This window comes from Mus pahari, chromosome 7 (genome assembly GCF_900095145.1).
Source record: "Mus pahari chromosome 7, PAHARI_EIJ_v1.1, whole genome shotgun sequence".
NCBI classification, from domain to species: Eukaryota; Metazoa; Chordata; class Mammalia; order Rodentia; family Muridae; genus Mus; species Mus pahari.
Window position 1 is genome coordinate 35,633,156 of NC_034596.1, and position 15,569 is coordinate 35,648,724.

Below are 15,569 nucleotides of genomic sequence, written 5' to 3' on the forward strand. Positions count from 1 at the left end.
TCTCTCACACACACACACACACACACACACACACACACACACACACACAAACATACACAGAGTCAACCCTACAACACAGGGGCATTTTACTTTAAACAGGTTAGTATCTAAGTATCTACAAATATTTTCAATAAGCACAGCAATAATAAATAACTGTAAGGAGATTTAATATTTGAGAAGAGAACCCAAGTTGGAGACTCATTGTGCTTTGTTCATTTAAGAATATAATTATGATGACAAAAATCATCAAAATAAAATGCCAGAGGAGGTCAATGGATCCCCTGAGACCAGAGTTGTGGATGGTTGTGAGCTGTTGGATAGGAAACAGAGCCCGGGTCCCCTGAAAGAGTAGGAGGTACATTTAACATCTCCTTAGTTCCCCAATAGACTTCTCATATAGACTACTGAATTTATCACTATGTATTTATGTATTTAATGTACGTGCATACACTGTCGCTTTCTTCAGACATATCAGAAGAGAGCATCATATCTCATTATTAATGGTTGTAAGCAATCACGTAGAAGCTTCGAAGATGAAGAGCAGTCAGTACTTTTAACTGTGGAGCCATCTCTCCAGCCCTGAATTTATCAGTTTTTAAAGCACTTTCTTTTATAGTCTCATCATACTACTTCTAAAAAGTGTGACTTATTTGGGTCACTGGATACACAAATTGACAAAACAATATAAGACATCGTTAGGTAAGAATGGACTTTAATAGGTTAATGTGGTTATGCCTATGAACGTGCCTAGTTTTCCTTTGGTATTGAGTAGCTTTTAAAAACAAGTCTCTGGTTAAAAAATATGAATTTAGGATATAGAGTAAGTGGGTGGGGGTACATGGGAGAAGTTGAGGGAGAAAGGGGAGTTAAAGAAAATATTGTAATTATATTTCAATTTCAAATAAATAAGTATTAAAAAGTAAGTCACTGGGAATCCATTTCAACTGGAAGAGACATGTATAGCATTTCCTTTTGTTTATTTTTAAGTCATTTAAAATGTAAATTAGAACAAATTAAAAAACCTGCTCACTTTATGCTACCATTGTCTTATTGTTCAAGACTCCCATAAACAGAAGTGACAAGAATGATCCTCCCAGATAATTTATTGTAAGTCCAGTCTTTTAAAACTTGTTTACTATCTAAACATAGTCAATACCAGTCTTTGTTCAAACCATGCCTTAAACTCTTTAACCCTATGCTGTGGATCTATCAGAAATATACTCCCTATGAAGCACTTTGTGATCCCAACAGTCTTGATTCCTAAAGATTGTTTTATTTCCAAACTATAAATATTGTTTTTTCTCTCGGCGGGGAAAATTGGCTACTTCCATATTACATGCCTACTGAAGTAGGAAACTGCCGAATCAGGTAGGAAAACATCTGGCCATGAATAAATCAGCATTTGTCCAGTATTTCAAAGTGTGAAACTAGGCAGACAAGCACATATCCTAAGATCTCTGCTTTCTCCTGCTTCCCTGTAGAGAGATTGGAGCTAATATGGCTACCACCACCATCTGTCTAAATACTAGTGTTGTCTTGAATTAAACACAGTGAAACTAGTGGAGGATAGAATTAAGTTTTATTTGTACATTTCTTTACTCGATGCTTAGCAGTATGAAATAACCCACAAGGGTTCAAACCAATTAAGATCATCATAAAGAAAATAATGTGTATTGAAAATCAACAAATTCAGAATAATTAAGTTTTTTTCATAAATCGATCCACATACTTCATGAATTATATATTTTTTCCTAAAATTTTAAATAAGAATCACTGCAGTTGTTGCTGATAGTGAAGGGAATACCTCTATAATCTGTAACATTTTATGTTATCACTCATTAGAAAAAAATCATTAAATTCCCCGATACTACACTGTAGTTAGCTTTGCTCCATTCCGTGTCCTCTCAAGGAATCTTAGAACAAGCTCCATACATAGACAGTAAGTAGAGAATGGGTGAATTGATGTTGATGGTCAACAACAGAGCCATAGTGAACTCAGACTTTACCAAATCAGCCAGTGTGGCTGATAGCAGTGTCAGCATATTTACTAACAGGGTTTTCTCCTTGAGGTCTGGATAGGAACTCAATCTCCTGCATACTAGATAATGTTTGTGCTGACTATGAATTTAAACTATTATTAACTTAAATCAATCAACTATGTAGTGGTGATAAAGGGAAAAGTATTTGTTATCAGTTCCAAGAGAAAATGAAAAAGCAACTGATCTATTACTATTTTTCTTAACCTAAATTTTCAGATTCTATTGGAAGCTATTCTGTCTTGTAAACAAATTTCTTTTGAGACGTTACTGTGTAAGCTTATTTCATTTTAGTTCTAAAATTCTGTGATTTATAGGACATGGACTGCATGAAAGTTGATAAGTGTTGCTCTGTTAAATATGAAAATCACTTTAGAAACAAGGCTCTGGTAGGGATTTAATGCCTTAAGAGTTTATAGTGTACATAAAGTTCTTAAAGTAGTAATCATTTGGAATTTGAGATTATATTTAATATCTAATTCATGATAATACATTTGATAAAGGAAAATAAATGCATGTACATTGATACATGTGTTCTCTGTGCTTACTATCTACAAATTGGAATAAATATCAAATTTTCTATTCAAAGGTGACACAAATATCTATAACACTTTACATTGTAAAAAGATACACAAAGTAATATATAAAATGAAAAAATCTATATTTATTAGAATAAATATTTATTATTTATTATCTACATTTTATATGTACAAATTTTAGATTAATAGTTCATGCATGAATTGCTGACTTAATTAATATCCAAAAAAGAAATCAGGGTAGGACGGAGATGAAGAAGATTGTGACCAGCAGTAGGAAGAGAGTGGTATTAAATTGGCTATGATGAAAAAAACTCATTACCATATAGTTGTTAGATCATTAAATTTGAGTTTGGGATCCATAAAGTCTTGCCACTAACTGTTCTGAGAATTGTTTCCATTTACAATTGAATGTAAAGCTCATCTTTCTTTGTTAAATAAAGCATAACAATAATGTCAAATGACAGAAGATAAATGCATAAAGGAGTAGGACTGGAATAGTATTTCTCTGAAATACTGGCTTCATTGGAATGAGGAGACCCACAGTGATCTGGGACTCTAGCCCATCAATCATGCATGATGCCAGAAGTCTTGACCAGTTACAGACCGTGTCACCAATCTAAGCAATATTCATCTGAATGCTGCCCTGTGGCTTCAGCAATGGAGCCTCTGTATCCTCAAGCTAGTCACAGCTCAGTATCTATCATATTGCTTACATATTCTGTTTTACAAGGAGAATTCTCAAAACACACATGCTTCTTAGAGCATATTTTTCCATGGTAGATGTTTCCTTCTTACTCAAGAAGGAAGATTATTTGTAACCATCCCTTAATTAAAAGTGCTTTTAAAATTAGCCATAGGCTCATGCATTCTTTCTGAAAAATGGTTATAAATATCCCTATATGACCCAACACAGGGGAAGGCCAGGGCCAAGAAGTGGGAGTAGGTAGGTAGGGGAGCAGGGGGGGGGGAGAGTATAGGGAACTTTCGGGATAGTATGTGAAATGTAAATAAAGAAAATATCTAATAAAAAAATAGTAAAAAAATATCCCCATGGATTTTCAAGACCATATTTTAGTATTTTAGCAGTCATTTGAAGATATAAAAGCTGAGGGATAGAAATATCATGTAGTAGTACCAATATTTTTTTCTAAAATTTGACAACAAATTAGAAATAAGCATTTTGTTGTTAAATTAAGAAAGTATTATTGTTTTCTAGCCTCGCACTGGATTGAAACGAGAAAATGTAATTTTCTGATCAATTCTTGTGCACTGACTTGTTTTTATTTACTGTTTAATTTATTATTAACTGAATTTCCATCATGCTAACTACCTATTTACTTCCTACTAAACAAAGAATGCAGAATTCAATCAACATTCCTAAAGAATATTTGAAAACATTGATTAATAATATGGGAAATAGTAAGTTAGATGCCTAAGAAATAATTTAAAGAATGAAAATTTATGAGAATTGTTGTTGTTGTTGTTTTAACAGCTCCTGCTCCACTTGACTATTCAGTTTGAATTGAAAAAAAAAAGTGATGTTTTTTTAGGTTATGGAATACAGTCAGAAAATTGGAAACATACGATCATTTAATGATAGATATTTGATTAGTAGATTTATTACATGTATTTTATTTCACCACAGTAGAATCATTCCAGACAAATCATTAGATGAAACAGGAAGCTTGCCAATGTTTTATTTGTTTAAGACATTGATGGTGAATATAAATATGATATGAAGAGTCTCAAGAAATTATTTCCAAATTACCAGGTGACACAGGAATTCTCTTTTCAGTGTTTGTGTTTTTTCAATGAAAGTGAAACTCACATAAACCTGTATTCTAAGAATTCAGGAATTATTAAAGGTATCCATGTGCCCATGACCACCAGAACTCCATCATTGCACTCTCCTCTCCTTTGTTGCTTTATAATTTCTGTTCCTCTCCCATTCACCTTCATTTTGGCTGTTACTTCTAATGCCAAGTCATTTGATCAATCATAATCCTTGATCTTACTTTCGTGGCTCTCAATCCCATTGTCTGGACTAGTTTATTACCTTTCTGGCTTTAGAATGGGCAGGTTCAATCCTTCAAACACTGCCCCTTCAATTTCTAAAGTAAAGTGCCCAAATCACTCGATGTTCTTCCCTTGACTTGAAAGGGTCTGTAGGAAAGGTATCTATATCCATGTGGCAGTATATTCAACCTCAGCTCTAAGCATATTCTATATTACCTTAATTTTGTTATGTGAGTTGCCTAGTGAAATTAGACTGTTTATTAGGATGAAATTCTCTACCACTTCCTGCAGTTGTGATAAATAAACATTTTTACCAGGGTAAGCAAATCATCCCTATGAAGACATAAGAGGGTGAGAAAAGGAAGGCATATTGATTTTAAAAATGCAATGTTGCTGATAAGTCACGGTATTTGTGAAGTTTGTACATGCTGTAAGAAACAAGAAACATAAGACATCCTTACTAAACATACAGTACAGTATAGGGATGAAGCTAAGTAACATGAACACAGAACAATGGGATACAAATTAATGTTATCACAATATGTTTTCAAAATTGGGGGCAGGGCAAAATTCTCATTTGAAAAGTCAGTAGTTTGTGTAGAGAATGTGGCATTCAGGAAAGGGAGGAGTCCATCAGGCCCACAGGAGAGGTAGGCTAAGGAGAGTAAGCAGAGCCAACAGTGGAAATGCCTCCCAGGAAAGCCTATTGGCAGTATAAGCTGAGACTATCTCAGATCTGACCAAGGTCTTTGCAGGGGAGTCTGACCTTGTGTCTTTTTATTTCTGATGATGCATGCTGTGAGTGTACCTGTCATGCATGGGGCTTTTGATTTGACTCTTAGAACTCAAAGAAAAAGGTAATTAAGTACTTAAAATGTGTTTTTAATAAAAGGAAATGCCATACAAGGATAACGACAGCATCACCTGGTTCTTGTTCACTTGTTTTTATATAAAAGACTCTCCACCATTCCTAATAAGGGCTGTGGAATGAGAAGTAAGGAACCTTTGACTAGTCCAACAACTGACTCGCAATTCTGATGGGCAAAATTTCCTATAATTTAACACAGAACTCACCATCTAAAAAATCTTAATTTTTATTGTCTATACTTTTATAATTTCTTATTCTGAAAAGGAAATTAGCCTAAGTAACAGTCTTGGTAAAAGGATTACTGATTTCAAGAATGAGCAAAAAATGTTTAAGTTTTTTGTTTTACAGTCTTAAAAAAGAAGTTGACACACAAGTTTTAATGACGTGGAAACTAACAGCACAATACGGATAGGATTGGTATAGGAAAAAAACCTATGGGCATATCTGCTTAGATGTGAGATATTAGTTATTAATCTTTGAAAATTTATATTTACCTTTCAGAGTATGATGAAGTAATATTTCCTCCCCAGAAAGTAATCATAAATGTTGGTATAAAACTTCAAAGTGCTTCCGACCTTCTGAAGCTTTTCCACAGCCTGCCTGGGCACCCATGTTGCTCAGATTATAAAGCCCCAAAAGCAAAATACTATGGGACTGAGTGCATTGCTTCAGTGACCTAATAAGAACCAGTGGCACAAAAACCATGAGGCAGTGTAGATGCAGAAACCTTCTCAAATAAGCAAACTTGTTTCCACTCCTGTGTAGTCAAGAGCTTAGCTGTCAATTGCTATTAGAGCTACACAAATTTTGATGTATTTTATTTGATAAAAAAAAATCATTTTATATGTATTTAAAAGAGATAAGATAGAAAATAGAAACATCTTTCAGGTGAAGTTAGAAAGAGTTCAAGGCTTATCATAAGCTTCTAATATTTAGAACAGAGATTTACCACTCATAACTTCACATTTTAGGTTTTTTTTTTTCATGATAGGATATTGAATTATACTATATTTGAGCCCTATTGTTGTTAAATTCCGTATTTTCAAGTAACTCATTTAAAGCTAATAAATTAAGACAACGTTTTTGAACAATTAGAATGGGTCCGATTATTTCCAGAGTAACTACCATGTTTTCAGGAAGTCAGCCCTAGCGAGACATGGTTGAATTGCTAAATGGCTGAATTTGCAAAAGTGGGCGATAATTAAACCGTTACGCTCAGCTCTTATTAAATATTAATGACTTCTCCATGACTTTGAATCAGAGGGTTTTCTACATGAGAGCTTCTGACCCGGTTGTCTGAATGATGAATCATCCGCCCTGTGGTGGTCTCCCTCAGCTCCGCAGTACTCATAGGCTCAGAACCAGGAAATTTAACTGTGGTTGACTTTGTTGGGCTTGGCTTTTACCTAAGAACTTAAAAAAGGAGCTTTCAATATTGATATCATTGTGCTTTAGCCTAAAGGAACAAAACGTTTCCCTAAGGTAAAAATCTTGACATTAAAAAAATAATAAAACATAAAAACCAAAAATCACGCCGCTCGGCCAAGACTCCGATCATCTGAAGGCGCTTGCCGCTGGTGTGGCTTCAGATCCGGCTGCACACATGCCAGAATCCAAGCTCAGGAAAGCATCTGTGCAGCAGAAGCTGCGCTGTGTGGCCCCTCCACCCTTCTTCTTGTTTGTTTTCTTAACAAATGTTAAGCACCAAAGAGACAAACAGGGATAAACGGCTCATTCGTTGCCCATCTGGTTCTCTGGCAGAGACAAAAGCTGGACAAAAAGCATCCGTTTGTAAGATTCTGAGTCCTGGGGAGCCCACTCTCGCATCCCTCCAGCATCATCACCTCCTGTCTGTATACAGTTTTCCACCAGTAGAGAATAATGTAGTGATAGGTCATAAGTAATAAAACACACCACTCTTTCTCAATCCCCTGTGATTAACACTGTATTTGTGAGACATTAGCTTTACTTCACAGTACTATATTTTAACAAATACAGGACATAGAGTCAAACTACTTGAAGGTGCTGAAATGAAACAGACTAATGTATGCCTAAGTTCTGATAGAGAAAAAGGAGTTGTGTTTAGAGGTTAAAATGCATTTCTTCTGGAAATAACTGAAAATGGAAGGATAGGTCCTCCCCCCATCCCAGGCCAGATATATAAAAAGAGACAGAAAGACAGATGAATGGGTAGGACAGATGGTAGAGAGAAAAATGGAAAGGGGGGGAAGGATAAAAGGAAAGAGGGATAAAGGAGATGAGAAGGTAGGAAGAGGAGAAAGAGCAAGAGGAAGAAGAGGGGCAGGACTCGATCAATTGTGTCACAGGTCTCAGTAATGTATGTATAACAACCAAGTGGGTTTTCACACCCAATGGCAGCACCAGTGCAACCCCATGCATATCCAGTGACTGACAGCACTGTCATAACTCTATTCATACCCAGTGACTGACAGCATTGTTATACTGCCAAATAAAACAGTTCTGTTGTCTAATATCCTCATGGACAGCAGGGATGTAGAGAACAAGGAAGAAAAAAACAAGGAAAGGGATGGAAAAATTGAGAAAATTCTAAAGCAACTTACGGTATATAATACTTCACTTTCCTTTGCATTCAGATATCTGTCCCAAGAAACCCTAAGAAAATTGCAGCTATGCTGTAGGCAAGGACTACCTTCCAGGTCTATCAATAGTGAACAATAGGGAGAAGATATGAGTGACTGTGTTAAGGACATACAGGTTGCTATTTGCCAATGAGATTATAGCTTCAATTTTAGGAGAATATGTGAAACTACAAATTGAGAACAATATCTAAACAACAACCACAACGAACTGGTTACTTAAATAATAAAGGTTAATAAAATAAAGCAAAATATTCACATCCTCCTGAAGAAAGAATTTCCATGACCAGGTATATTTCTGGGTCTGGAAGCATGGTTCAGTGGTTAAGAACATGCACTGTATCACAGAGCCCTGAATTTGCATTCCTTACTCAGGTCTGATGGATCAGAACTGCTGTCAGTACAACTCTACCAGATCTAAAGCCCTCGTCTGACTTCCTCAGACATGACACTTAGATACATAAATCATATTAAGGCACACACGAGTGTGTATAATTAAAAATAAAATAAATGAATAAATGGAAGTATATTTCTGAACTTGAACCTCTGTTAATGCTTTCAGTTGGTTTAATAAGCATTGTCCTATATTGACATATTGTAAATTAATCTTTGTACATTTTTACCTATCTTTACCAAAAATTCAGAAAAGCAGGCGCTGTGTATTTGTGTTGTCTGCTTGGATTAAATCCAGAGATGTCCATTTATTCCTGTCATTCTATTTTTTTTTCTTTCTGTTCTTATTTGTCAAAGTATTCTGGATCTCACCAGTTACACTATAACAAAATTGCATTTTCATGTCTGCTGCTAATGCCATCATCAATCTAAATAAAAATGTGTTTTTCTTCTACCTCTGCCATTACCTACACGATTATCTATGTTTGACGGTTTCAAATAAGTATGCAAATAGTATGCCCATATTGCGTGTGTTGTTGTGACTGTCACAAGCAGTTCAAGCTCTTACGTCCACCATCCCCTTCTTTCCCTGTACCACTGGCATGTTGTCAGGTCATCGGTGTTACCACTGATAGATAGTGGCTGCTCTCCCCTTAACCATAAAGCACGCAAGATACCATCACATTCAGAAGCCTAGAGTTCCGTTATTTTATAGCACTGTCACTACTTTTGTTTTCGAGATGAGAGCACTGGATAACAAAGAGCTTAAGATATTTTCCTAGGATGATACAGCAAAGCATGGCAATATAGATAAGTGAATTGTGTCAGACAAGCCTGGTACTGCCGAATCGTGTGTATGAACACAGTTGGGAGGTCACTGCCGTTTTTGTGTTAGCACAGGAGGATTTTGAAGCTTTTTGTATCACGTCTCCCATGTGAGTTTCATGGATTTGGGTAACGCAGATGCATATTCATTGATAACTATGTGTGTGATTATCTCTTTTGCTATGAGCAGGTTATCAGAACCCTTGGCCCTTTGGAACTGATCCTTAATACTCCTAGCCATCACAGAGTTCATCATGGTAAGGTGGTTCTGTTGCTTCTTCATTTTTAATTTTATTTTTTTAATTTTGGTGTTATTCTTGTGCTACTTTAGTAATAAAAACACACCTCACACTGTGACTGGACACGGTATAAATAAGTATTGCTTCCCCTCCTCTATTAAGAGACGCCTTAGCTTGAAAGCACGGATCAGTGGACCTGACCTTCTCACACTCTTCCCATCCTATCTAATTGAGGTGGAGAAGTACACCAAACAGCTAGAGAGGAGCTTGAAGGAGTTCTCTGTGGGGCACTCTGACACAGTGCGAAGCATCTGCCCTGTCCACAGTGAAATTGTTAGTCTTGAAAACTATTGTGACTTTTAAAGGAATTTTATTTTTTAAACATGTGCACTACAGGAAACAAACCACGAGAAGCCAATTACACTAGAAAAAAAATACAAGGTTATTTTAAAAACTTCAAAATACATACCTTGAGTTTTGAAAAGAGTGTAGTAACCAACACTTCCCTCTCCTGCCTCTGTTCAGTAAGGATCTCAGCCCAAACCGCACTGGCTAGATAAAAACGACCCCATGTGACTAGAGCCAAGGCAAAAAAGACACCAAGCTTAGTGAAAATCAAAATGCATTTTATTTGGGCAGCACAAGGATCATTAAGAATGTGCATTATTTATGATGAGAAAATAAAAGTAAACTTGGAATTTGTATGAACTCTAGAATACATGAATACATAACAGACTTTTCAAGTAATGAGACCAAGGTAATGGCGAGATAATCCAAGCCACTTCCACATACACTGCATGGATAAATCGTAGGGCGGTAATGGTGAGGGCACTCGACATAGCAGTGAACGCCGTCCTTCTGTTCTTCTTAGTCGCTGACTTCACAGGCAGTATTAGAACACTATAGCATGGCCTTCCCAAGGGGAACTTGCCCCTTTCTCCCAGGCAAGGGCCACAGCACCATCAGAACAAATGGCTCAAGCTCTTTCAACCTCAGCCGTATCCCTTCTCCTGGCAGTAGTTAACAAAGGACTGTAAGATTCTTATGGATTCCTCCACATAAACAGGAAAATCTGGAAAGAGGAATCCACACTGGAAAAACAGACAGCTGGGAGTTTCTTCTTTACCTCACTTCCCCACTTCCGCAGACATCAGTCAGACAATGCTTAGCATCGTAATGTCTCTTACCATATGTTGAGACCAACATTTTGTAGTGAAAGCTGTCCTGGACACTGTAGAGTGCTTAGCTAAGTCCCTGATCTATGTCCACTTGATGCCTCTGTACCCTCTTAATGATTGTGATTATTACCATCATGTCTTCAGATATGGCCACTCATCCCTTTAGAAGGAAATGGCTCTCTCTCCTAGTGGAGAACCATGTTTGGATGGTGTGTAAGCTTTCTACCCCGTTCTCAGGGATTTTTCTTTATTTATGAATCAACTGAATGCCTATATGCACAAAAAGTGTGTCCATGAATACAGACACATGGTCTAGTAGATTGAAACACTTTCCTTCAGCTTTAGCAGCGTTTATATCATTGTGGAAATTTAACTTTTTTATTACTATTTTATCTGGTTTTTCTCTTTTTTAAATTATATTTTATCCCCTCCATCCATCCTCTGAATGTTCCACTTCCCATAACTCCTCTTTACCCCGTGTCTCCATGAAGATGTTCCCATCTCTCACTCCACCTGGCCTCTAAACTCTCTGGGGTCTCCAGTCTCTTAAGGATTAGGAGCATCATCTCTGAATGAACACAGACCCGGCAGTCCTCTACTGTATATGTGTTGGGGGCCTCATATCAGCTGGTGTATGTTGTCTGGTTGGTGGTCCAGTGTTTGAGAGCTCTCAGGGGTCCAGATTAATATATGCTGGGCCTCCTACAGGATTACCCTTCTCAGCTTCTTTCAGCCTTCCCTAATTCAACAAAACACACAAAATTTAAGAAAAGTGGCCAGTTACTTTAAGTTTAAATTGTAATTTATATATTTTGGAGCTGGAAAATTAGTATATTCCTAAAAGGTGTCACTGCAAGTGTAATTTTATTTAAATTTGCTTTTTATTATTAAAATAGTCAAATATCACTCTCATCTTTTTTTATGACACAACAGCAAAGAAAACAAATACAAATACATAGCATTAAAACAAAATAACAGCTAATATATGTTTCCTTTTAAATTTTATTTTATCATTATAATTTTGTTTGTATGAGTATTTTTATCTCCATGTATACCTGAATACAACATGCATCCAGTCCCCTCTGAGGCCAGAAGAGCATGTCAGTTGACCTAGAATGGGACTTGCAAATTGTCATGAGCCACCATGGGTGCTGCAGATAGAACCTTGTGACTGTACAAGCAGCCAGTGCTATTAGCAGCAGAGGAACCATTGCTCTGGCCCCAAAAATACATTTATTATTGTCTCACTTCCTTTTTACTTCCTCTGAACAATGCGATAATTAATGCAATAATTCGTTATTTCTTGGTAGTTTTATGAAACTAGTTATGTGAATATATGTAGATATTTAGCTAAAACGTTGGGAAAAATGAGCATAAATTAAGAAAAAGATCTCTTTAATAAAATTAGTTGCAAAATAATTAAAATGAGAATACAGCTCACAAATAACATCTGTTATTGTCAGTGATAATTTTTTTAAAAATTTTGTGATCATAATATAATTACAATATTTACCCTTCCCTTTTCTCCCTCTAAGCTGTCACACATATTCCTTCCAATTCTACTTTAAATTCAGGGTCTCTTTTCTTCCTAATTGTTATTGCTTGCATATATGATTAATATACATATGTACACAAACACACACACACACACTCACATGCACACTCTTAAATTTTACTTGCTCCTCCCGGTACAATGCTACTTGTATATATGTTTTCAAGGTTGGCTCTTCAGCGCTGAATAACCAGCTATTGTGATTCTTCCCTGGGCAAGTCCACCTTTTTCACTCTCAACTTTCCTCAGTTACTTAGGTGGAGGAGAAGATATTTAAAAAAAAAACACATTTTATTGCTTGAATTTTTCTTATATGTTCTAAAACAAGAAAAATAGATTTTTGAAAGCCCAATTTCATCTATTTGAAAAGAAAATACTTGTAATATTTTGTCTCACAGGGAGAAATCGTTACTGCATAGATAAAAACTACGCTGGCACTCTTATTATCTGGGATAGAATTTTTGGTAAGTAAAATGTACAAATATTATAATAGTTAATTAGCTGCTTTGGAAATGATGGAAAATCATTAGTCATATTGCGATGCTTATCTTCCAGGGACATTTGAAGCAGAGAATGAGCATGTCATATATGGTCTAACCCATCCGATTGGTACATTTGAGCCATTCAATGTGCAGGTAATTCATTTAGCTTTGATCTTCCTGAATGCATAGAGTTTCACAAATTTAACTTGAAGCAGAAAATGGCCATTGTAGGTAGAACCACTTTACATTGCTGTAAAAAAAATGTTTTAAATACAAATGAATTTGAAAATAACTTAGTGGTCAAGTGACAACTTGAGTCAGATAGGTAAGATCCATTAAAACTAATATAAAGAATTTTCAAGTGTATCTAATACTTCAAATGCAAAGAAAGTGCCTCTCTAGAAACATTTTCTTTCTCAGAATAGTTCTGAAATATATTCACGTATTCATGAGTAGTGGTAAGACAAATAATTAAGGCCGATGCCACAGTACGAAAAATATTCGCTACGAGCCTTCAAACTCTGGTTAGAAATTCAACATGAGGTCTTGGCCCTTCTCATCTTAGAACAGGGTGTCAAGGAGGATTATTCATCAGTGAGGTCCACATAATACCTCTACTGCTAAGACTTCATGGAGCAGACCAATTTTCTGTTACACATGTGGTATTGCTTGCTCGCTGGTCTTAGTGGTTGGCACTAGAGAAATGAAGAATGCCTGCCAAGTTCCAACATGTCAACATCAGATGGCCACAAAGGCTCCTGGGGTTACAAAATTACAAATGAGGAAAAGGTAACAGTGCTCTACAAGCTATGATGGCCATCCAGTGACAGCTCTGCTCACTGGGTTGCTCGCGACACCCTGGACGTAACATATTACAGGTTCCTGATGGGAGCGCTTTGCAAACCTACTTCAGTTTGCACAGAACATTGAGACCAAAGGAAGATCACCATCTGTTGAAACTCTGCTACATCAAGTACCTGCAAACACAAACCAGTTCATTAATCATCAGTAGTGACTTAAGAATCAGTGGTTCTTTTATTTCTAAACTCTAGCACAGGAAATACAGGCTCAGAGTACTTAAATAATTTCAAGTTCTATTATAAGCTGCTAATTTAACCTAGCAATCCAAGACCCAAGCACACTTAACTCATTTATTACACACTCCCGTTTTACTGTGGCTTCACATACCAGTTATGGTCAATTGCTATCCTTCATATACTGAAAGTCATCTGTGTATCCACAATTGAAAAGGAGAATGCTGATGTTCATCATCTTGTACTTCTCTGCTACCTGGCATTCCTTCCATCTTTATCCAGGCTGTACTCAAAACAGGGTATGTCTTGCGACAGATACAATACATACATTTGTATCTTGACAACCAGCTGTATTAAATTAAAACCAAATCAGAAAATTTAGAGTAAAGTGCCCTTTTCCTTGCTTTTCTCCTTAATATGAATAAATAAAGAAAAATATATAGTCCTGCTTCATCTCTCGAGGAGAGAGTTTTACACACCTGGTGCCTAAGTGACCATTTTTGAAACATGTAGATTTGGCTCAGCAGCACTGTGGACTTAAATTGGAATAGATCATAGGTGATGCTGAAAATATTGATGAATTCATAACTCTTTTAAGCAAGTCTTTGAGGAATATGTTGTTTTTGTTGGTTTGTTTAATTTTTGAGGATAATGGGTTCATACCAGAGAAAAGTTCAGTGAGTGGGTATTTTAAACACTACATAAGCATAGTCAAATGAATGATCAGGGATTCACTAATGGCCAGGCGTGAGACAATGGCAGGTATTCTTTAGCTACTGCTCATTTAACTATATTTTCTCCTTAATAATTGCCTAGAGGCAAGTATTAAGCCTCTAGGTATCTACCTTCAAAATGTTTTCTTCACCATGGTAGTTGTCACCTAAGGTGCTCATTTTATTGAGAAATGTCTAGGTGGCAAATGATATTTAAGAGTTTTTAACAAATTACTTACTTTCAGTGACATCCCTTTGCATGAAGTTAAATTGCTTACGTAGAATTAATCACCCTTAGAATTTGCTGCACTACATACAGGAATATGCTTGCTATTGTTATGCATAGAGTATTCATTCTGCTCTGTTTAGAATACCCAAGTTCCAGGGGAATAGGGACTAAGTAAGTCAAGGAAATGTCTTTATGCTAGTCTGATGTATTTTTCATGGGTAGTATCCAAATGTGTACAGATAAAATTGAAGTGCATTTTCAAAATACCCAAATGATTCAGTATTTTAATGAGTGTTGGGAGTTCTAAGCATACTAAAATTCTGTATTACTAGTAGTGAAAATCTCCAAGCTAAGCTTTCTTCTAACATTTACCTCATCTTCAGAAATGTCTCCATTAAGTCTCATAATAACTTATATTGATTCTTGGAATAGTTCAAGCAACCATAAAACCCATTTTTCTAATCTTAGCAATTTAAATTCACCCAGGGACTGCTAAAATACCAGTAAGACCACAAATTCTGGGAGCAAATGCTTTTCTCTCCATTAATGCATTTCTGTACTTAAAAAAATTTCTAACATTTAGAGTCTGGAGCTGATGCCCAAAAACTAGGAATATATTCAATCCTATGGTGTAACATGGGTACTTGTGTGAAATGTTCTTATAGTTAAAATTTATTGAGCACTTATATGTGTATAGGTTTTTAACTTCTGTGTATGTCAAATAAATGCTATTTAAAAAATGAGTAGCATTCCTGTTATAACATTCAGTATAAAGGTCTCCCTCAGGGATCAAACTTTTCCTTTCTTATGGAAAAATGAGCTGTTTAGTACTTGGACCTCTAAAATC

At 36.0% G+C, this 15,569-nt stretch overlaps 1 protein-coding gene across 1 annotated transcript in view; it reads left to right on the forward strand.

Annotated features, from left to right (window-relative positions):
• Nucleotides 1–15,569, forward strand: part of Agmo (alkylglycerol monooxygenase) — a 304,766-nt gene that overhangs the window by 124,790 nt on the left and 164,407 nt on the right. The window contains exons 6-8 of the mRNA XM_021202587.2: nucleotides 9,486–9,552; nucleotides 12,663–12,728; nucleotides 12,820–12,899. Of these exons, the coding sequence (XP_021058246.1) occupies nucleotides 9,486–9,552; nucleotides 12,663–12,728; nucleotides 12,820–12,899 (213 nt within the window). The remainder of the gene's footprint in view (nucleotides 1–9,485; nucleotides 9,553–12,662; nucleotides 12,729–12,819; nucleotides 12,900–15,569) is intronic.